We start from the raw sequence: 23732 nt of genomic DNA on the forward strand, positions 1-23732 counted from the left end.
TGAAGGGATTCATGATAAATAATGATGGAATTTTAAGATAATGCTACGACTTGTAACTACAACTGCCCTGCCAGCCTTTCTTAACAAGGGATCCACAGAGATTTAAACCCTAATGCCCTAAATCATCCAATTGCATATACTGGATTAAACTTACCTTCTGCATTTAGAATGGTGCTTTTTATGTACTATCTTTGGGAAAATTGAGAAAATAGTCAGATTGTTTATAATATTCTGTACTTAGATAAAAAACCTCCATTGAGAAAGGGTGCTTATACACAGTTTAATATCTGGAGCTAAAGCTCAGAACATAGATAGGTATATACAGTCATCAGCAAGAAGGTGATAGCTGAGTCCTGGGGCTCATTTCCCTGAGGAAAAAGAATTCTGAGGATTGTAAGTCTCAGCATCAAGAAATACTCACAGTTATAAAGACTGGATAAGAAATAGTAAAAGTGACAGTGTTCAGAGAAGTAAAAGAGAATGATTCCCAAGTTATTAGTATCACAGAAACATGAAGTAGATGATGTATATGGTTTCAAGAATAAAAAAACTAAAACCACGTCTGAATTTTTCCTTTAGGCACCATTTTTGGCTTTTGATAATTCCATTCTTATAGATTGGTGAAGGCTGAAATTCCTAAGGATTAGTCTGGGACTGCATAGTTGGAAAGTAGAGGTAGCAGCCATTAAGCCCGTGGTTAAGAACTTGATCATTTAAAAGAAGGCTAGAAACAAAACTGTAGGTAGAGAAGAGGCAGTTCATCAAGCAAAATCAAACAGAAGAGAAATAGGGCTAGTAGAGAAAGGAGGTAGGTATTAAAAGTACTGCAAAGGGGCCCGGCTGGTGTGATTCAAGTGGTTGGGCAGCTAGTGTTCCTATTTTGTTACATCAACCACAAAGTCAAAAGACGTCAGACTTCTTAGGTTCTGTTTTATACTGTCTGGCTATTTGATATGAAAAAAATGAATAATAGCCTTTTTCTAGACATTTCTGTTTTTGTTTTGTTTTTTCATTTTCAATAAGAAAAATAAGATAATCGTGAAATAATGGAATCATGGAATTTTACAACTAAGATGGGGTTTTGTAAAGCAACTAACTAGTTCAACTCATTAATTTTACAAATTAAAAAACTTAAGTGGAAATTGAAAAAGAGACATTCACTTGTTATGCCTAGATTTCGTGATCCCCAAAGACCACCAAAAAGCCGAGTCCAATGCAAAAGCAAAAGAGTCCTTTTCAGGCTCACCTGAGCTCACCCCCCACATACTGACGCAGCGGCAAGATGGAGGAAGAGGACGTGTTTCTCTAGAACAAAGGATTTATAGGGGTGGTGAGGTCACCGCTTTGGCTGACCCTGGTTGATTGGGTAGAGGGCTAGGGTCCAGTTACATAGTGACATAGTTATACAAAATGGAGGATGTAGCACAAGATGGAGTCAGGAGTTGGTCCCACACTGCCCCACAGTGCAAATTGGAGTCAGGAGTTAACCCTGTCCTGCCCTCTCACACTCAGCTAGTTAGCAGCAAAACTAAGAACTTAAGTTTCTTGCTGAACATTGTTTTTGCTTAATGTTGACTATTATTATGGACAGTAATACATTTAGGATCAGCACTCTTTTCTTTTACTGAAACTTATTTTCTCACCATGTAATTTAAGTTAGGTTAGAATCAGTGGACTGCTCTATGAATTAACTGCTACTGCTGTTGAGAAAATGAATAGAAAGCAAGCTTTCTAGAGTCCAGAGGTATATACTGCAAAAAAGTAGTTTACGTTGGTCAAACTGTCTGTAATAAGAATACATTGGCAGAGAGGAAGGTAAACTTGGTTCACTTATACAGATTCATACTGAATTAAAAGGTGAGCAAAGGCATTTTAGGTAAAAACAACTGAAAATAATTTTTAAAAAAGAAAGGAAAAAATTTAAACTTTAAAAGATCTCAAAAGTCCTGGAGAATGTACTAGAAAGAAAAAGAAGAGAAAATTAATTGAATTTCAGTGGATGTAAGATTTAAGTTGGAATAAAGTTCAGAAGAGCAGCACAACTAAGAACTATAGGGAATAGGTATTAGAGGGAATAATTGACTCGAGTGAGCAAATGTTTTATCTGTTTTAATTATTTTATAGATTTTAAATGCACAGTTATAAACACAAGCCATTTTAAAATTAATATGCTTCTTTAAAATTTTCTCCTGGACATGACATGAACTTCTCTGCTTTTACTTTAAGAGTGTAGAAAATGTAGCATCATCGGTGCTTGGAAAGTCTGTCTTTGTTAATTGGCCTCATCTTGAAGAAGCTAGAGTTGTTGGTATATCCGATGGAGAAACCAAGTAAGATTTTATTTATAACTCTTTTTCAATTTATATTTGCTTTGCTGTTTATTGGTTTTAATACATTTTTAGCTGATAGAATTGTTGATATGTTTATACTCTATAGTAAAAATGAAATCACAGCACTTGAAGTTGAAACACTGCTGCAGTTTATTGTATATTTCTTGACATATTTTAGATTCATTTATTATTTTTCACTTTTGCCTTCTTTTCCTTTTAATAGCTTGGAAGTTCTATAGCCTAATTTTTTTCTACCAGTTATCATTATGTTATTTACCAAATATATTTCTCTTGATGACAACAATGAGTAGCATATATAGGGTGTCCCCAAAAAATATATATACACATCGAATGATTTTAAAGTCAGTGTTCATTAACATACCATTCATTTTTCAAAATTTAAGAGAATCTACAGCAATGAATAATTTTTTTGGTCAATGCCTTTTTTAAACATAAGATGTTCTGGTCCAGGCATTGCTGATAATTGAAGCAATGGAATCACAAACATCAAGAATCATTTCGTTTGGTATTTGTGTGCCTTCAATTTATCAATTGTTGCCAGTTTTATACTTTTAACGTTATCTTCTATGTATCTCCATAAAATTGTCTAGTGGATACATTTTTTTCAGTATTTTTAATACCTATCTCCTTTCTCCACTAGCTTTATTTCTCTTCTGTTTGAATTTTGCTTGATGAACTGCCTCTTTTATACCTACAGTTTTGTATCTGCCTTTAAAAAAAAATACATTTTATTGCTTTTTTACAGAGAGAAGGGAGAGGGATAGAGTCAGAAACATCGATGTGAGAGAAACATTGATCAGCTACCTCCCGCACACCTCCCACTGGAGATGTGCCTACAACCAAGGCACATGCCTCTGACCGGAATAGAATTGGAGACCCTTCAGTCTGCAGGCTGACTCTATCCACTGAGCCAAATCAGTCAGGGCTAGCCTTCTTTTAAATGATAAATGAGAGTGTTCCCCCCATGTCTAGCTTGGTTCAGGGTTCAGGTTCAGGGTTTGGGCTCTGAGGAAGCATACATGAGAGAGACTAGAAAATATTAATTTGGGAATATTGGGGGCCAGGCAGGCGCCCAGCTCCGATCCCTTTTATTCAGGTTTGGGATCCACCCATAGCTCTTAGGCTGGCAATTCCAGTAATAGCTGCATGATAGCCCATCAGCAAGGATTTACATAAGACTAAAAGGTGGAAGTTGCCACCAATTAGACAGTGGGCTCTGACCTTTCAGAGCTTCAAGGTTGACCAGCCTTCTAGTTCCTTGTCCACATCTCTCTGCTAGTGAAGAAAATGGGCAGCTTCCAACAGATAAACTTCATAACCATGGGCTTAATTGCTACTACTCTACATTACATCCAGCTTTGTCTAACTTCACCCATTATTTCAAATCAGTTAAACCTGAAAAGGAATGAAAGTTAAGTGAGTTATTAACTGTTAAAGCGTGTCCCCTTAAAAATGTTCAAAGCTTAGTCTGGCTGAAAAGAAAGGAACATCAGTTGAGCTATCAGCTGTTAAACTGTATATACATGTTGGGGAGATACTCTATATACAACCTTACCTTTACCATGCCTATCCTAGTCTTCTTTTACATAATAATTTTTTAAACACTATTTTCTATTTTAAAAACAACTTTTTAAAATTTTATTCAAATTTACAATCATTTTGTCAGTGATTATTTAGGCTAGTTATTCTTTGTCATCTTTATCTTTATTTCATATAAACTTGATCTGATTTCTTATTCTTTTATTTTCATGTAATTTTTTTTCCAAGAAAAAAATGAGGGGATCTTATGTTTTCTGAGTTATTATGTGATCAAATGATCTCTTTTATTTTCTTCCCACATAGGTTTAGAATTACAGAGGCCCAGTTATTTTTCTTCAGATCTGTACAAACATATCTTAATTATGTTCTGTCATGTGATTTTCTTAATGAGAATTCAATGTCAGTATGAATTTTTCTTTTGTGGGTATTTTCTTTTTTGTATGAAATTGTGAGGATTCTTTTTAAGTCATCAGAATTCAGTCCCTTTGCCTTTTCAATGAAATCCATTTTATCAGTTTTTTTATTTTGTGGATCATGCTTTTGGTTTAAGAACTCTTTACGTAGCCCTAGGTACCTGAGATTTTTCTCCTATATTTCAAATAGTTTCATTCATTTTACATTTAAACCCATGATCTGTGAGTTAATTTTTATACAAATATAAGGTTTAGATCAAAATTCCTACATTTGCCTATGAATACTCAATTGCTTCAGCATCATTGTTTGAAAGGAATATTTCCTCATAAGATTGTTTTTACACCCTGGCCAAAACAGTTTAATACCATGTGATTTTACTCATCTATGGAATCGTAAGAACAAAATAAACAAAACCAAAAAAATAGACTCATAGATGCAGAGAACAAACTGATGGTTGCCAGAGGAAGGAGGAGACTGATGAACTGGAAGAAAAGGGTGAAGAGATTAAGAAATACAAATTGGTAGTTATAAAATAGTCACGGGGTTGAACAGTAGACTATAGGGAATATAGTCAATTATTGTAAGAACTATGTTTGGTGCCAGGTTGGTACTAGACTTAACAGGAAGAATCACTTTGTAAGTTATATAAATGTCTAACAACTATGCTGTTCTACTCACCTAAAAGTAATATAAAATAATATTGAATGTCAACTGTAATTGAAAGAAAAAATATTAGTTGAGTCGAGCACATTTGTGTGGCTCTACTACTTCTGAATTCTCCATTCTGTTCCAGTGATCTGTTTCTCTGTCTTTTGTCTTATTACTGTAGCTATGTAATAAGTCTTAAATTTAGGTAGATTATTCCTTCCATCTTATCGATACTTTTATTTTTCAAAATTGCATTAGCTTTTTGTTCCTTTGCCTTTTTATATAAATTTTAGGACAAATTATTCTAAACATATAAAAATCATTGAGATATTTTCATAGGAATTGTATTAACTCTATAAATTAATTTGGGGGAGATTTAACATCTTTATTGTGTTGAATCTTTTTACCCAGTGGATCCATTCATCAGTGTTTTGTTTTTCAGCATACATATTCTGTACATATTTTGTTAGATGTACATCTTAGTATTTAAATTACTTGGGAGCAACTGAAGAGGTATTTAAGTTTTCTCAGGTAGTATATTGAAATACAGTTGGTTTCTATTTATTGATTTTATATCCTAGGATGTGGCTGAATTTACTTCCCTGCTTTTTTTTTTTTTTTTTTTTTTTTTTTTTTGCTTTTTTTCTTTTAAGAATGCAAGCCAGTATTTTCTAGGATTCTGGATTTACCTGGCCATTTTGTCTTAGTGTCACTTAGATGGATCCTCCATTCCACATATTTCCTGTAAATTGGAGCTAGATGTAGTGGCTTGTAGAATCAAGTTAAACTGTTTTAACAAAAATACTTTATTGAATTTGAGAATACTTTATAATCTTTATATTTTTTTAAAAAATATTTTATTGATTTTTTGCAGAGAGGAAGAGAGAGGGATAGAGAGTTAGAAACATCGATGAGAGAGAATCATCAATCAGCTACCTCTTGCACACCCCCTACTGGGGATGTGCCAGCAACCAAAGTACATGCCCTTGACCAGAATCGAACCTGGGACCTTTCAGTGCACAGACCGATGCTCTATCCACTGAGCCAAATCAGTTTTGGCTCTTTATATTTTTGTTGTATATTTAGTTTTGTGTCTTAAGAGAGAAAGAATATTAATTTGTTTTTAAATTTTGATTGAATTTTTTTTTTTAATGTATTTCATTGATTTTTTTACAGAGAGGAAGGGAGAGAGATAGAGAGTTAGAAACATCGATGAGAGAGAGTCATTGACCAGCTGCCTCTTGCACACCCCCTACTGGGGATATGCCCACAACCAAGGTACATGCCCTTGACTGGAATCGAACCCGGGGCCCTTCAGTCCCCAAGCCAACGCTCTATCCATTGAGCCAAACCGGTTTCGGCAAATTTTGATTGATTTATAGAAGATTTTGTTCTGTAATTTATAGTACAATTTTTAAAAAGATGGCCTTTTTTTCTATTATACCATGTAGAAACCTTTTTACTTTGAAGATTTATACCACTAGAACTCTATATTAAATCACAGATTTTTGGGTAATATAATTTTTATATGAATTCCTAAGGTTTTACATGGAAGAACCTCCAGGCATACAGAAGCTTTATCTGGGAAGAACTGCTCCACCATCTAAAGTGGTTCATCTTGGAGACAAAGAACAATCTAACTGGACAAAAGAAGTACAAGGAATTTCAGAATAGTGAGTGTCATTAAAAGTATTTAATATCACAGAACTAGAATGGGATTTAATATATTTATCTTCTAATTATTTTCCATTTAACAAAGTAATCACTCTGAATACTGACTACATCTTCATTTTATGCTCTAAAGAAAGTAATAAGTTCTAGTTTAAAATAATACCTTGTTAGCAGCGGTTACAGCCTTGCTCAATTTGTCATTGAAATACTTCATTATGAACAGAAAAAGGAAAAGACATGATCATTTAGTACTGTGAATAACAGTTAATAGATTGTTGCCTGAATTTGAGAATTATTTTTACTAACTTAAAGCCATTGAATTTCTTGGCCACATGTAAGAAATAAATATAGGAGGGAACACTGTACTTGGATTCCCACCTTCTTGCTTACCCACTTCCCTTCACCAAGCCCATATGCCCTGGAATTCAGCAATGTAAGGTTTGTGTCAACCAAATAACCTAAAAGCTAACCCTCCTCAGAATGCTTATTTCCAGCATCACCATGATTCCACCCTAATAGTTCCTCTCTTTCTTCATTTAAACACTAGGATTTCCACAACCAAAACAATGATAGACTGGCAGTGACACATGAAATCCTATATAATAAAGAGCTAATATGCTAATAGTCATCATGCCATAACAACTGATCAGTAGGAGGCTGTGTACTCTGTTAGGCGCACAGGGGTGAGCGGGAACTTGATGCTGCTACTTCCAGAAAAAGCCTCAGTGGCTGTCTGAGGCTCAGGCAAGCCATGGATGGTGGCTGCTGCTGGCCAGGGCCAGCCTAAGGCTCAGGCAATGAGGGCCAGGTTGAGGCTCAGGCAAACCACAGTGACTACAAGGGCTAAGGCTCAGGTAGCGGTGCAGCTGGCAGTGGCAGCAGAAGAAGCATGATGGGGGTGTTGCCTCCCACAGATGGAAGCCAGCAGCAGCAAGTGGGTAATGGGGATGGTGCTGTCCCCTGATTGGCTGTGGGGAGCAGGCCAGTAGGACATCCCTTGTGAGAGGGGGCAGACCGGGTTGAGGGACACCCCCCCTTCAGTCCACAAATTCTCATGCATCGGACCTCTAGTGGTATTATAAATGTACAAGAGGTCTGGTGCATGACATTCTTGCATGGCGGGTGGGGGTGGTGGTGTCCCTCAGCCCAGCCTGCACCCTCTCCATTCTGGGATACCTCTTACAATCCAGGACTGCTGGCTCCCAACTGCTCACCTGCCTCCCTGACTTTCTGATTGCCCCTAACTGCTTCTGCCTGCCAGTCTCGACACCCCTTAACCACTCCCCTGCCAGCCTGATTGATGCCTAACTGCTCCCCTGCCAGCCTGTTTGCCCCTAACTGCCCTCTCCTGCAAGATTGATTGCCCCCAACTGCCCTCCCTTGCATGCCTGGTGTCTCCCAACTGCCCTCCCTTGCCTGATCACCCCCAACTGTCGGCCTGGTCCCTCCCAACTGCCCTCCCCTATTGGCCATCTTGTGGTGGCCATCTTCTGTTTACATAAAGGCAGGATCTTGAACCACATGGGGGCAGCCATCTTGTGTATTGGAGTGATGGTCAATCTGCATATTACTCTTTTATTAGATAGGATAGAGGCCTGGTGCATGGGTGGGGACCAACTGGTTTGCCCTGAAGGGTGTCCTGGATCAGCGTGTCCCTTGAGGCATGGGGCAGTCTGGGAGAGAGGCCTGTGGTGGTTTTCAGACCAGTCACACCCCCTGGTGATCCAAGCAGAGGCCGGTATCTGAAATTTATTTACCTTCTACAATTGAAACTTTGTAGCCTGCAGTGGAGCCAAGCCTTCTGCTTGCTCCATGGCTGCTGCAATTTCTGTTTGGATTTGTTTACCTTCTATAATTGAAAGTTTGTAGCCTTGAGTGTAGGCTTAGGCCAGCAAGGGCAGGCGTAAAGCTTGGCTTTTTCTATTGCTTGGGAAACTCAAGCCTCCCTCCTGCTCTGTGGTCGCAGCCATCTTGGTTGGGGTTAATTTGCATTCTTGCTCATATTGGATGGTTTACATGGCATGTGGGTGTAGGGGAGTTATGGTCAATTTGCATATTGCTCTTTTATTAGATAAAATATCCATCTGTCCTCCTGTTTAAACTGTAATAGCATTCACTATAGAAGAGTAGGAACCTGTTCTACAATTTGGAGCTAATACCAGGCTATAATATCCTTATTCAAAGATGAGTAAACAAGTTGGTCCGAAGGTTGTGGGTTATTGTTAAGCTGATTAACAAAGATGAGTAAACAGGAGAAATCTAAAAAAAAAATAAAAAAATCTACTGTAAATGAAGAAGGTAAATATCTCTCAGGAGGTAAAGCCTTCCAACAGTATCAGAAGCCCCTGTTATAGTTCATATCTTTCTGAATTTTTTATAGCACAAATAAAAATCATAACAATAAATTTATTTTATTGATTACCTTAACCTTTTTTTTTACATAGTATGTTTCATAAGGTAGGGAACATATCTGTTTTTATCACTACTACTCTTGGCTCTCATTCCTTGGCATTCAGTAATTATTTGTTTGAATGAAATAGAGATTATCTTAGTTAAGATTCTTAATAGAAAAAAAACATTATTCAAAATACTATGAGTTTAGTCATTTACTTATATAACAACTCAATTATTAATATGTGCTGAATACAGTAGTTGGCAGTATACCACCTACATTTATAAAAGAGAAATATGCAAGTTGACTATAACTTCGCAAAGCCCACCACTAATCAGGAGTGAGGAATCAAATTAACCCAACAAATATGGCAGATTAATTTGCATATGCAGGTGCCAAGCATTTGGGGGCGAGGCGGGACGCTTGTGTTGCCTCCTTGGCAACAGCGCAGGCGTTCCGCACCCCCCAGGTGGCTCCGGGACATAGTAAAGGCAGTGCCAGCATCCAGGGAAAGGAAGGCCTATTCTTGCGCAAATCTTAATGGATCAAGCCTCTAATATTCAATAAAATCCCACAGTCCTTATAGTCATTAAATTTACGGCTGGTAGATGGGTTATGAATGTTAATGTCTTGTGTGGTTTGTTTTTTTTTAATCACGCTGAATCTATAATAATTACACTGAAGGAGTAGTACCATGAGACCATATAATAGCAGGGCTTGACCTAATTAGTAAAGAATTTGCTCTAGTTAGATAAAACTTTCCTGAGGAAGTGTAGATCAAACTGGTACTTAAATGTGGCGTAGGATTTGGTCAAAGAGTGAAAAAGAAGCATATTTTAGGATGAGTGACGAGTTACATGCAAAATCCCTGTGGCACAAGGAAAAGCAGTATGTGTCCTGGCTAATGTGGCTACAATGTTGGAATCAAGAAGGAAGATGAGGCATGGGAAACAAAAGAGGCAAGCTGAAAGGTAAAATAAAAGCCAGGAGATTTACACGTTATACTGTGGAAATCAAAGAAAAAAGGTGTTTCAAAAATAAGGGTATAAGACATGTAAATGTTTTGTAAAGATTAAGCAAGAGCTATTTTGGTTAAGAAAGGGGTCTTGCCCTGTGCCCACATGGGCAGCTACACTGAATTTGAACCTGAGTGTGTGAACTTGGGGAGTTTATTTCCTGCAACTAGATTCCACACCCACACAGGGAAACTGCACTGTATTTGAGTCTGGGTGCAGGGACACGGGGAGTTTCCTTCCTATAGAGAACCAGACCCCATACCCACAAATAAGGGGCAGTGCCATCTGGCTTTGATTCAGGGCAAGCGCACACAGAAGGCTGTTTACCTCAGGGCAGAAGTGGACCTTCTGCCAACATAGTGAGAATGAGCAACCCAGTCTCCCAGGCAGATCAGGGACCCTGAAGCTCCAGGCAAGTGCTCATTGCTGCAACAGTGACTGAACGAAGTCCAGTCACTGTTGCAGCAATGAGCAACAGTGACTGGACTTCGTTCCTCATTACATGCACCTGAGATCCCTGATTCCCAGTACATTCAAACTAAGAACCAGTGACTCCAATTCTTGGCACATGTGCACACAGGGACCTGATTCTTAGTGTGAGGTAACACCAAGAAACAGAAACTCTGATACTTGAATCTTGGCATGGACACAGGGAGCCTCTGACTCCTGACATGCAATAGGGGACTTTGACTTTTGGCAAATGCCAGTGGGTTCTCTGTTTCAATGTGGCTCAAGCAGGGTCCCTTATTCTAGGTGCACACACGAGGCCACACTAAGCGCCAGTGACTCTGACCCAGGGTTAGCATGGTTCCCACCAACCCACAGCAACCGCACATCTTGGTATCAGAGCTCTTCAGTGACACTTGGAGGTGCAAAATTCCCACTGCACACAGTTCAGGCCCCAGCAACTCAACATCTGAACCTTCTGGTGATAATCAGAATGGGTAGACAACAAAGCAATCCCCAGAGGAAACAAAAGGAGGCATCGCCAAGTTAGGAAATAAGTGAAACAGAAGCATGCAACATGACAGAAAAAGAATTCAGATTAATGGTCCTATAGTGCATACACCAGATGGACAAGAAAATCAACAACCTATGCAAAAATCAGGAAGAAAGAAAAAATGATATAGCTATAATCAAAAACACCATGGAACACTTCAACAGTAGACTAGAGGAAGCAGAGGACAGAATCAGCAAGTTAGAAGATCAGGTACAGAAACAAGCCCAATCTGAGCATCAACTCGAGAAAAAATTAAAAAGCAGGAGGAGCCGAAACCAATTTGGCTCAGTGGATAGAGCGTCACCTGTGGACTGAAAGGTCCCGGGTTTGGTTCCGGTCAAGGGCATGTGCCTTGGTCGTGCAAGAGGCAGCTGATTGATGTGTTCTCTCATTGATGTTTCTAACTCTCTATCCCTCTCTCTTCCTCTCTGTAAAAAAATCAAAATATATTAAAAAACAAAACAAAACAGAAGAGCCTAAGGCAGCTTTGGGACAATGCAAAATGAAATAACATACATACATTAATATAAGACACTGTCTTATTTTCCCTGAAAATAAGACAGTGTCTTCTATTAATTTTTGTCTGAAAATAAGACAGTGTCTTCTATTAATTTTTGCTCCCAAAGATGCGCTAGGTCTTATTTTCAGGGGATGTCTTATTTTTCCATGAAGAAGAATATGGTACACATTTATTGTTAAATGAAAATAAAGGAAATTTATTACCTGTATATGGTACGGTAGTACGGTAGTTGTCAACACAAACTAGACAAACTGTGAATCCTACAGTATCAAGAATTGACTCATTTATTCAATGACAATCATGTCATCATCTTCTGGAACATCATCATAACAATCCAATTCCTGAATTTCCTGGTGAATTTCTTGTGACTCCATTTCTTTCAGAATCGGTGGACCAAATCTCTCATGTTTAGCAATAGCACTGTGTTTAAATGAGTACTTCTTGTCAAGGTAGCCTGCTCCCATGAATTCTTCACCCAGGTCACAACTTCTTGCAGTTTAGGTTTCACAAAGTTTCTGAGACAGAGCCTGGGGGGGCCTTATTTTCAGGGGGATGCCTTATATTTCACTCAGAAGGAAATCTGTAAGTAGGTCTTATTTTCGGAGGATGTTTTATTTTCGGGGAAACAAGGTAATAGGGCTACCAGAAGGACAAGAAGAGCAGCAAGAACTAGAAAATTTATTTAAAGAAATAATGACAGAAAACTTCCATGATATGGGAAGAAAAAAGTTACTCTAATACAGAGTCCCAAGCAAGATGAATCCTAAAAGACCCACACCAAGACACACCATAATTACAATGGCAAGTGTTATTGACCAAGAGAGAATCTTAAAGCCTGCAAGAGAAAGATAGTTACCTACAAAGGATCCCCCATAAGATTATCAAATGATTTCTCAACAGAAACACATCAAGTTAGAAGGGAATGGAAGGAAATAAACAAAGTGATGCATAGCAAGGGACTCAATCCAAGAATACTCTATCTAGCAAGACCATCAATCAAAATTGAATGGGAGAGAGAAACCAAGATGACAGCATAGGTAAACAACTAAACTGCCACCATCTTGATTTCTCCTATGGCACAACATAACTCAGTTTTTACCGTAAGTTGTAACCCACCTAAATAAGCACCTTCGTCAATCACATGGAACACATACACAGCAGTAATGAAGTGAAACAGTAAAAAAAAAAAAAAATTAAAAGATAACAATTCCTGACCTTTACTTGTGGTAAATAAATAAATAATAAAAAACAACGCACATATGTCAAAATGACAAAACTTTTTTTTTATAAATACTGTAAATGTGAGATGCCAATGTAACAACGAAACAAAAGTCTAGTCTGACATAACCCAAGGACTGCCTGTACTTATCTTAGTTATATATCCATGAATCTTATTAACCAAAACATATTCTCATAAATTTAGCACATCCTTTTTCTCTGAACATAAGACATAAAATATTTCTATGAGTACTAAATTATATGATTTTAATTTTAGAAACTTTCTGACTATACCCATATGCTGTGCCTCATAAATTTCTTTATTCCTGTTTAACATTTAGGTTCTAATAGATACTAATAATAAGAGATAGATTAAGAAAGTCATGGAATTGGTTTTGGTTTATTCAGAGATTTGATCATGTGTAAAAACAAATGGCTAGAGAGGTACAAAAGAGAAAACAATACATTTAAAGATGAAACAAGATGTATTCATTAAGAAAATTGGATGGAAGTATTGATTGGTGTGTGTGTTTGGTGTGAGGAAGATGAGAAGATTAGAGTTTGGCTATTGAGGACTGTGTGGCGTGGGCCTTAAGTAGAATGGACGTAGTTTGAAATAGTCCTTGGAGAAAATTGGAGAGTTGCCATTGATTAGATAAATATGGTAAAATTATAGCCAGTATTAAGGACCCTTTTTGAAGTTGAAAGTCATGAATTTATAATGTAATAATTGTTCTTTCTTTTGATAGTAGAGCAGATTCATCTGTCACAGATCTAGAAAAAGCAGATAGCATCATTTAAATAGCACTTGATTTAACCACATGGGTACAACAAAAAGATGAAGAGGCAAAGATTTAGGATACCGGAAGGAATGTTAATGAAATGATCGACAGTAGCATCTAGGTAAAATATAGAAGTGAAGCAAGTAGAGACTTAATAGTTTGGGAATAATTAGAATAGATGGACTGGAGATCCCAAATTAATGGAATATGAGTCATAAACAAAATGGTTAAACAAGCAAGTTAGATGGAGAAGTTTTTAGACAAAATATTTGAAGTATTTTAGAAGTAGAGAAGAAATTTGAGTCCATATGGACAAAGAAGCTTTCAGACCTAGGCCTCTGCTGTGGTTGAGGCTCTCTTGGTAGAAATGGAGAGATTAAAAAATGTCAGTGGAGTATGTGGATAGTACACAGAAATGCTCCCAGGAACAAACTGAAATTACGATTAAAATACAAAACACAAAGCAAAAAATAAAAAACAACACCCTGAATACTGGCTAGAGAGAACCGAAGACTGGCTAGAGAGAACCCTGATAACTAAGGATGGACAGTGGAGACCGGTAGGTAGTGCATAGACCTGAAAGGGCTGGCTGGGCTCTGACAAACAGCAGCTGAAGTTCCAGAGAGGTATCACAGCTGTGGGGGGTAGCTACTGAAAACTTTGGGGTCTAATACCTAAGTTGTGTCCCCAGTAGAGAATACCATAACTGAGAAAGGTGCCTACATAACATCAGGGTTGCTGTATGCCAGCTAAAGATGGTTGGAAGTGCAGGAACTCTCTTAAAGGGCCAATGCACAAAATTCTATGTGCAGCCACTTACTTTGTGCTAGGCTGAGGGGACTGGAACTATATGAACAGAAGCCAGAGTTGGGGGCTCTGGTGTTAGAGCTCAGAAAGCAGACACCCTAGTCTCCTGTGCTGATTCATACCCTCATGCTGTGGAGGTCATCTTTCTTATGCTGGCATTCATGTGGTTTTGCAAGGGGGGAAGACAGTTGACCCCCCACCCCCTATTGGAAAACACCTGGCCCCATTATGTGGAGTTTCTTTGGTCCATTAAGAGATTGAGCCCTGGCCGGTTTGGCTCAGTGGATAGAGCATCGGCCTGTGGACTGAGGGGTCCCAGGTTCGATTTCAGTCAAGGGCATGTACCTTGGTTGCGGGCACATCCCCAGTGGGAGGTGTGCAGGAGGCAGCTGATGGATGTTTCTAACAGTTCTCTCCCTTCCTCTCTGTAAAAAATCAAAAATATATTTTTTTTAAAAAAGAGAGAGTCTGAGAATAACAATGAGCGAGAGAGAGAGAGAGAGAGAGAGAGAGAGAGAGAGAGAGAGAGAGAGAGATACTGAGAATAACAATTAGCTTCCAGGAAAAGCAGTTACCCCATGCTATTGGCAAAACACACCACACCTGTAGATGGTTGCATGAGCACTACTCAAGAATAAATTCAATTAGTCTTCAGGCAGAGGCAGTCTCTGGAGGCCTTGAAGTCTTTGCCTAATCTAATAAGTATGAAATAGCATTTGATACTGTCCTGCATTAGAGATTGAGAAGCATAACAGATCTACCTAATACATAGTCACAAAGCCAAACATGCAGCCAAAATGAGGAGTCAAAAATACAATGCCCAAATAAAAGAATAGGAGAATAACCAGAAGAGATAAATGGAGATAAGAAATTTTTCTGATATAGAGTTCAGATTAATGATGGTAAAGATGCTCAATACCATGAGAAAAGATATAGAAACTATGAAAATGATATACTAACTATGGAAATAAAGAATGACATAGCACTAAGAAAGAACACATTACAAGGAATGCACAATAGATTAGGGGAAGCTTAGAATCTGATCAGTGAATTAGAAAACTGGGTACGCCGGGACCGGTTTGGCTCAATGGATAGAGCGTCGGCTTGGGGACTGAAGGGTCCCGGGTTCGATTCCGGTCAAGGGCATGTACCTTGTTGTGGGCATATCCCCAGTAGGGGGTGTGCAGGAGGCAGCTGATCGATGACTCTCTCTCATCGATGTTTCTAACTCTCTATCTTTCTCCCTTCCTCTCTGTATAAAATCAATAAAATATATTTTAAAAAAAAGGACTGGGTAGGAAAACACTCAATCACAGAACCAAAAATTAAAAAAATTAAAAACAAGAGGACAGCTTCAGCGAGCTCTGGGATAATGTGAACCATAGCAGTGTTTGCATATTAGGTGCCAGAAGAGCAGAAAGGGAGAATGGGATAGAAAAGGTGTCTGAAGAAATAATGGCAGAAAGCTTTCTTAAGCTGGTGAAGGAAAAAGTCTCATAAGTTCAGGAGGCACAGAGAGTCCCAAGCAAAAAGAACCCAAACAGGCCTACATCCAGGCACATCATAATTAAAATCCCAAAAATTAAAGCAAAGAGAGGGCGCTCCAAGATGGCAGCTTAGGTAAATACACCTAAACTGCTGCCGTGCACAACAATTTTAAAACTACAACTAAAAGACAAAACCTCTATCACCCAGAACCATGGGAAAGCTGGCTGAGAGGAAGCTCTACAACTAGACTGAAAGAGAAAGGAGCATTCAGGGCACAATCGCTGAAAAACTGAGGTACGGGGGCGCACACACGATACGGGCTGGTGGTGGAGGGCATTGCTTTCTTCAACCCAAAGAGAGACAAGCTCCCAATCTCTCTGAAATACAGTTTCTGGGGAGAAGCTAGACTGTCTGCCATCGGGTCAGAAAGTGAGGGTAACTTCCTTGCAGAGCTGCGCACAAGAATAATTGTTTGGTGTACTGGGGCACAAGACTGGGGACACTGTCAGAGATGCAGAGAAGGCTGACAGGCAGCCATCGCTATTGGCCATTCCCCAATCTAGTGCTGCCCTGAGACCCTGCCCTGCATAATCTACAAACACACCCAAGCTCCAAGCAGCGGTTTTTGCATATGAATGGCCTTCTCTATTGCAGTTTAATCTAGCAAATTTGAAACATGGTGCACACAGCTCCAAAGCTTCCAAGCTCCAAGCAGGGAGGAGAGGACTGGTTCTCGCTGTAGCTCCTACAGGGTGGCCCCAGACAGTAGCTGAACTGCACCCCATTGGAGATCCAGAAGCCAGTGTACCTAGTGGTCAGTTTGAGACACCAGATTTCAACTCCTCACATCCATAAGTGACACATTTGGGAGGCGGACTCAGTGAGCACCAAAGACCCACTGAAACAAGGCCTGCACCATAAGCATGTCTCCAGTGCAGCATTTCTTCCATTATAGACATAGAGGGTCCTCACAACCAATTGGCCTGGAGTTCAATTCCTCCTATTGTAACCAACAGCAATCAAGGCTTAACTAACCAAGACTTTGCACTCAGCCCACAAAGGGGTGCACCAAGAGCAACCACCTCAGGTGATTGAGGAAGCTGAGCTACTGGACCCTATAGGTCACTTACCACACAAAGCCACTCCATTAACACATGGAGGCAGTCAAAATGCAGAGACATAGAAGCATGTCACAAATGGGAGAGATGGAGGGAAGTAAACTACTGGACGACACAGAGTTCAGAATCACATTCATAAGGTTACTCAAGAATCTTCTAAAAACCACTGAAAAACTTGAAGAGACCTTCAAGGACCTTAATGAGAATACCAAAAAAATGGAAAAGGACCAGTTAGAAATTAAGCATACACTGTCTGAAATAAAGAATATAAAGAAACTCAACTGTAGATCAACTTACCCCAAGTGTCAAACCAAAGATCTTGAATATGAGGAAGCAAAAAACACCCAACCAGAGAGGCAGAAAGAAAGAAGAATCCAAAAGTGTGAAGATAGTATAAGGAGACTCTGGGATGGCTTTAAGTGTACCAACATCCAGATTTTTGGGGTGCCAGAAGAAGAGAGAGAGCAGGATACTGAAGGCCTATTGAAAGAAATAATGACAGAAAACTCCCTACCTGGTGAAAGAAATAGACTTACAAGTCCAGGAAGCACACAGAACCCCAAACAAGAGGAATCCAAAGAGGACCACACCAAGACACATCATAATTAAAATGCCAAGGCCAAAAGACAAAGAGAGAATCTTAAAAGCTACAAGAGAAACTGTTACCTACAAGGGGGACCCATACCACTATCAGCTGATTTCTCAACAGAAACTATGCAGGCCAGAAGGGAGTGACCCAGCAAAGCTATCATTCAGAATTGAAGGTCAGATAAAGAGCTTCACAGACAAGAAAAAGCTAAAGGAGTTTATCACCACCAAACCAGGATTATATGAAATGCTGAAGGGTATTCTTTAAGAAGAGGAAGAAGAAGAAAAAAGGTAAAGGTAAAAACTATGAACAACAAAAAGACATTAAATACATACCTACAACAAGTGAATCTAAAAATCAAATGAATGCCGAAACTGGTTTGGTTCAATGGATAGAGCATCGGCCTGAGGACTCAAGGGACCTGGGTTCGATTCCAGTCAAGGGCATGTACCTTGGTTGCGGACACATCCCCTGTGGGGGGTGTACAGGAGGCGGCTGATTGATATTTCCCTTTCATTGATGCTTCTGACTTTCTATCCCTCTCCCTATCTGCAAAAAATCAATAAAACAAATAAATAGAAATGATTTAAAATAAAAAATTTAAAAAAATAATCAAGTGAATAAGAAAATCTGAAGAACAGAATGGACTGGTGAATATAATAGAATCAGGGACATAGAAAGGGAGTGGACTGACAATTCTCAGGGGGAATGGGATTTGAGGGGTGCAGGAAGAGATTGGACAAAAATCTTACACCTATGGATGAAGACAGTGGCAGGGGGTAAGGGCATGGGGTGGGGTGGGGAATCAGGTGGAGGGGAGCTATGGGGGGGGGGGGGAGAACACCTATAAGAATCTGAACAATAAAGATTTATTATATAAAAAAAATAAAAGAAAAATCAGTAAATGCATGAATGGGTGGGACAACAAAGCAATATTTCTCTTCCTTTATCTCTTTCAAATAAATAAAATTTTAAAAAACAACAATGAAAAAGACAAAAAATACAATATAGAAAACATTTGTTTATTCATCTTCTGCCTATTCATCTATTACTCTCAAAAAAATAATAGTAATCCACTTTTCCATAAAACTGACTTCGAATAATATAAACCTTTTGGGACATGTCCAGGAACTGAAGAAGCAAAAATTCTCTTAATGATTGAGGTAGCTATCTCTGATAAATTGGGTCTCTGAGCCCATAGCCCCAGCATCACCTCTGCTCTGACCTGTGCTAGAGATACAGTCTTTGAGCTGACCTCTTCCTCCACAAAAACCACTCCTCTTCCCTCAAAGTATAAAGGGTAAATTTGGTTACAGTTTCCTAGTTATAAGTACATTGTAATCCACACTTTTTGGAGATTTCCTTGTCTATAATTCAGTGTTTCCAAGCTTTGGAGTTATAACTATGAAGGTTCGAATCCCAGACATTTGATCTGGGGCAAGTTGCTTCAGTTGTCCATGTGTTAGGGTACTTTTCTATAAAATGGGATTAATAACATGGTTGCCTAGAGGATTGAATGAGATAATACACAAATTTAGGTCAATATCTAGGATAGAGAGAATCACACACATATAGATGCTACCTTAATAATTTCAGGGGTCTTCAAACTACGGCCCGCGGGCCACATGCGGCCCGCAGAGGAGTCTGATCCGGCCCGCCAGGTTTTTTGGGCAGTGAGTGCAGCCGAGGTGTTACAGTAGGAATTAGTAGTTCATATAGTCCGGCCCTCCAGCTCTCTGAGGGACCATGATCTGGCCCCCACTTTAAAAAGTTTGAGGACCCCTGATTTATATACTGTAACATTGCCACTATTGTGGGCTTTGTAATCACCTGGCCTTATGTTCTCTTTTCCCTCCTCCTCAGCTGGATGCATTATGTGGATGTACTTATTAACCTGATTAATTTCAACATAATTTTTTTCAAATTTAATCTTTATTGCTCAGATTAAAAAATAATAATATAAAAAATAAAGCAAAGAGAGAATCTTAAAGATAGCAAGAGAAAAGCATACTGCTACCTTCAAAGGAGCTCCCATAAGGTTGACACCTGATTTCTCATCAGAAACTCTATAGGCTAGAAAGAAATGACATGAAGTACTCAAGGTAATGGAAAGCAAGGACCTGAAACCATGATTACTATATTCAGCAAGGCTATCTTTCAAAATAGACGGTGAAATAAAGTACTTCTCAGACAAACAAAAACAAAAATGGCTGAGGGAGTTCATTACCACCAATTTAGCATTACAAGAAATGCTAAGGGGACTGCTGTAATTTGAAGAAGAAATCTAGAAACCTAGGCATACAGAATTAAAATGGCAATAAATACGTACCTATCAATAATAATCTTAAATGTAAATGTATTAAATGTTTCAATCAAAGGCATAGGGTAGCTGAATGGATACAAAACATGACCCAGCTCTATGCTGTCTACAAGAGTCTGACTTTAGAACAAAAGACTCAGAATGAGAGTGAAGGGATGGAAAGAAATTTTCCATGCAAATGGAAACGTAAAAGAAAAAAGCTGGGGTTGCAATACCCATATCTGACAAAATAGACTTCAAAATAAAGGCCATCACAACAGACAGTAAAGTTCTTAATACTAAAAGATTGATCCAACAAGAGGCTATAACCTTGGTAAACATATATGCAACCAAAATAGAAGCATCTAATTATGTAAAAAAAAAAAAAAAAAAAAAAAAAAAAAAAAAAGTTCTAGAGGACATTAAGGGTGAGAGATCAACAACAATATGCTAGGGGACTATTAACACCCTGCTGACTTCACTGGATAAATCTTCCAGACAAAAGAAAATTAACAAGGAAATGATGACTCTAAAGAACACACTGAATCAGATGGATTTAATTGAGGTTTACAGAACATTTTACCTCAAAGCTGCAGAATATACATTCTTCTCAAGTGTACATGTATCATTCACAAAGATAAACAACACATTAGTACACAAAACAGGTCTCTCTAAGTTTAAGAAGATTGGAATTCTAGCAAGTATCATCTCAGATCACAGTGGAATAAAATTAGAAATCAACTACAGTGTAAACAACCAAAACACTTGCAACACATGGCTGCTAAATATTATGTTATTAAACAATGAAATAGCTATTGATGAGATTAATAAAGAAATCAAAAACTTTCTGGAAACATGAAAATGGACACAGAAAAAAACAATTTCTGGGACACAGCAAAAGCAGTGCTTAGAGGGAAGTTCATAGCACTACAGGCCTATCTCAAGAAAAATTAGTAATAAACTATTTAACTGTACAACTTAATTAGGAGCAACAAGAAAAGCCCAGAATAAGTAGAAGGAAGGAAATAATAAAGATTAGAGCACAAATAAACAACATGGAGACTTAAAAAAAAAAATTTACTGAAAGCAAGAACTGGTTCTTTGAAAGGATAAACAACATTGATGAACCATTAGCCAGACTCATCAAGAAATAGAGACCCAACCGGCATGGCTCACTAGTTGAGCATTTATCTATCAATCAGGAGATCACTGCTTCGATTCCCAGTCAGGCACATGCCCAGATTCTGGGCTCAGTCCCCATTAGAGAGTGTTTAGCCAATCAGTGATTCTCTCTCATCGTTGATGTTTCTATCTGTACCTCTCCCTTGCTCTCTGGAATCAATAAAAATAGAAATAAAAAAGAGAGGACCCAAATAAAATCAGAAACAAAAGTGGAGAAATAACCATTGACACCAGAAAAATACAAAGGATTATCAGAAAATACTATCAACAACTATGACAAGCTAGACAATTTCCTAGAAAAATAGTCTCCCAAAATAAGGAAGATTCAGATTGCCTGAATAGGCCAATAAGAACTGATAAAATAGAAACAGTAATCAAAAAAACTCACCACAACAAAAGCCCAGGTCTGGATGGCTTCACATGGGAGTTTTATTAAACATTGAAACAAGAACTAACACCTGTATTCCTCAGACTATTCTAAAAAATCCAAGAGGAAGGAACACTTCCAAGATCTTTTTTTAATGAGGCCATCATTATCCTAATTCTCAAACCAGATAAAGATTCTATAAAGATAGAGAAGTACAGGCCAATATTCCTGATGAGCATAGATGTTAAAATCCTTAACAAAATTTTAGCAAATTGGATCCACCAATATATTAAAAAGATCGTTCACCATGACCCAGTGGGATTTTTTGCTAGGGATGCAAGACTGGTACAATATTTGTAAATCAATAAATGTAATACATCACATAAGCAGATTGAATGACAAAAATCACATGTACATATCAATATACTCAGAAAAAGCATTCAACAAAATACAACACCCATTTTTTATAAAACTCTCAACAAAATGGGAATAGAGGGATTGTATCTCAAAAGATAAAGGCTATATAATGACAGACCTACAGTGATCATCATACTCAGTGGACAAGAATTAAAACCATTTCCCCTAAAATCAGGAAGAAGATAGGGATATCCACTTTCTCTACTCTTATTCAACATAGTACTGGAAGTCCTAGTACAGCAATCGGACTAGAAGAATAAAAGGCATCCAAATTGGAAAGGAGGAAATAAAACTCCCATTATTCACATGATGATATGTTATTTTATATAGAAAACCTAAAGACTCCACCAAAAAAACTATTAGATTTAATAAATGAATTTCACAATGTAGCAGGAAACAAAATCAACACCTAAAAATTGATACACCAGAAATGAACTCTCAGAAGGAGAAACTAAATGAACAATCCCATTTACCATTGCAACAACAAAAATAAGATATGTAGGAATAAATAACTTAGGAAATAAAATAGTTATACTCAGAAAAATACTGGACATTGAGAAATGGACTAGAGGAAGATATAAACAAGTGGAAGATGCTGTGTGTTCATGAATATGTAGAATTGATGTCATAAAAATGTCCATACTACCTAACACAATATACAGATTCAATACAATCCTTATTAAAATACAAATAGCATATTTCACAGAGCAGGAACAAATACTCCAAAAATTTATACAGAACCAAAAAAACCCTGAAAACATGCAGCAGTCTTAAGAAAGAAAAACAGAGTTGGAGTAATCACAATACCAGATCTCAAGTTATACTACAAAGCCACCGTAAACAAAATAGCCTGGTACTGGATTAAGAACAGGCATATAGATCAATGGAATAGAACAGAGACTCCAGAAATTGATCCAAGTCATTATGCTCAATTAATATTGGACAAAGAAGGCAAGAGCATACAACAGAGTTAAGTCTTCAATAAATGATTCTAGGAAAATTGGACAGATATATGCAAAAGAATGAAACTAGATCACCAACTTACACCATACACAAGAATAATCTCAAAATGGATAAAAGACTTAAATGTAATTCAGGAAACCATAAAAATTTTAGAAAAAACCATAGCAAAATCTCCAGACATCTCTCATATCAATATGTTTATGGCTATATCTCCTAGGGCAAAGGAAAATAAACAAATGGGACTACATCAAAATAAAAAGCTTCTGCACAGCAAAAGGAACCTTCAACAAAACAAAAAGGGAGCCCACTGTATGGGAGAACATATTTAGCAATGATACAATATATTTGATAAAGGGTTAATATCCAACTTAACAAAAGGAAGCCAAACAATCCAATTAAAAAATGGAAAAAGTCCAGGCGCATCCAACCTGTCCTTCAGTCGTCCCCATCTCTTCCCTTCCCCCCGGTTGGGTGGCCTCCAGGATGGTAGCAGTGTCCCAGGGCCCTGTCCTCAGCACGTTACAGAGCCTCGCAAGAGACACGGGGCTGCAAGCTTCGACCTCTTGCCGCGCATAGTGAAAAGGGTTTGGGGTTTTTGTTCTTGAGAGGGTTTTTGTTTCCCTTTGTTTTTATTTTGGCCTTTCCTCTCTTTGTATTCTCATATAGACCAGATATTTGAAAGGGCAGACGATGGCTAAAGGTGTGGTGTGCAGCTGTTCATACATTATTTGGGGGAAGCTTTTGCCGGATGGGAAATGGAATCATGGGCTCACCAGGCCGTGGTGGCACTCACTCCTTGCCCTTTCCCTCCAGTCCAGTACCTATTGTTTCTCCTTTCAAATATGTGATTGTACTAACTCTTTCCATATGAAAGAACTCTCCTTATTTAAATTTTAAAAAAGTTTTAAAAATAAATAAGTAAATGGAAAAAGGACCTAGACACTTTTCTGA

The 23732-nt window shown here is 38.2% G+C and overlaps 1 protein-coding gene and 1 long non-coding RNA gene across 8 annotated transcripts in view; both read left to right on the top strand.

The window, feature by feature from the left end:
* XRN1 (5'-3' exoribonuclease 1) overlaps window positions 1-23732 on the top strand; it is a 214342-nt gene that overhangs the window by 100821 nt on the left and 89789 nt on the right. For all 7 annotated transcript variants that reach the window (XM_084872413.1, XM_084872412.1, XM_084872416.1 and 4 more), the window contains exons 19-20: window positions 2227-2330; window positions 6494-6625. In XM_084872413.1, the coding sequence (XP_084728539.1) occupies window positions 2227-2330; window positions 6494-6625 (236 nt within the window). The remainder of the gene's footprint in view (window positions 1-2226; window positions 2331-6493; window positions 6626-23732) is intronic.
* Window positions 6636-16124, top strand: LOC311616740. Its single transcript, XR_014793980.1, has 2 exons — window positions 6636-15421; window positions 15657-16124. It is a non-coding gene; the product is annotated as an uncharacterized lncRNA (long non-coding RNA).

Source organism: Pipistrellus hanaki (assembly GCF_964339955.1).
Source record: "Pipistrellus hanaki genome assembly, chromosome: 2".
Classification (NCBI taxonomy): domain Eukaryota; kingdom Metazoa; phylum Chordata; class Mammalia; order Chiroptera; family Vespertilionidae; genus Pipistrellus; species Pipistrellus hanaki.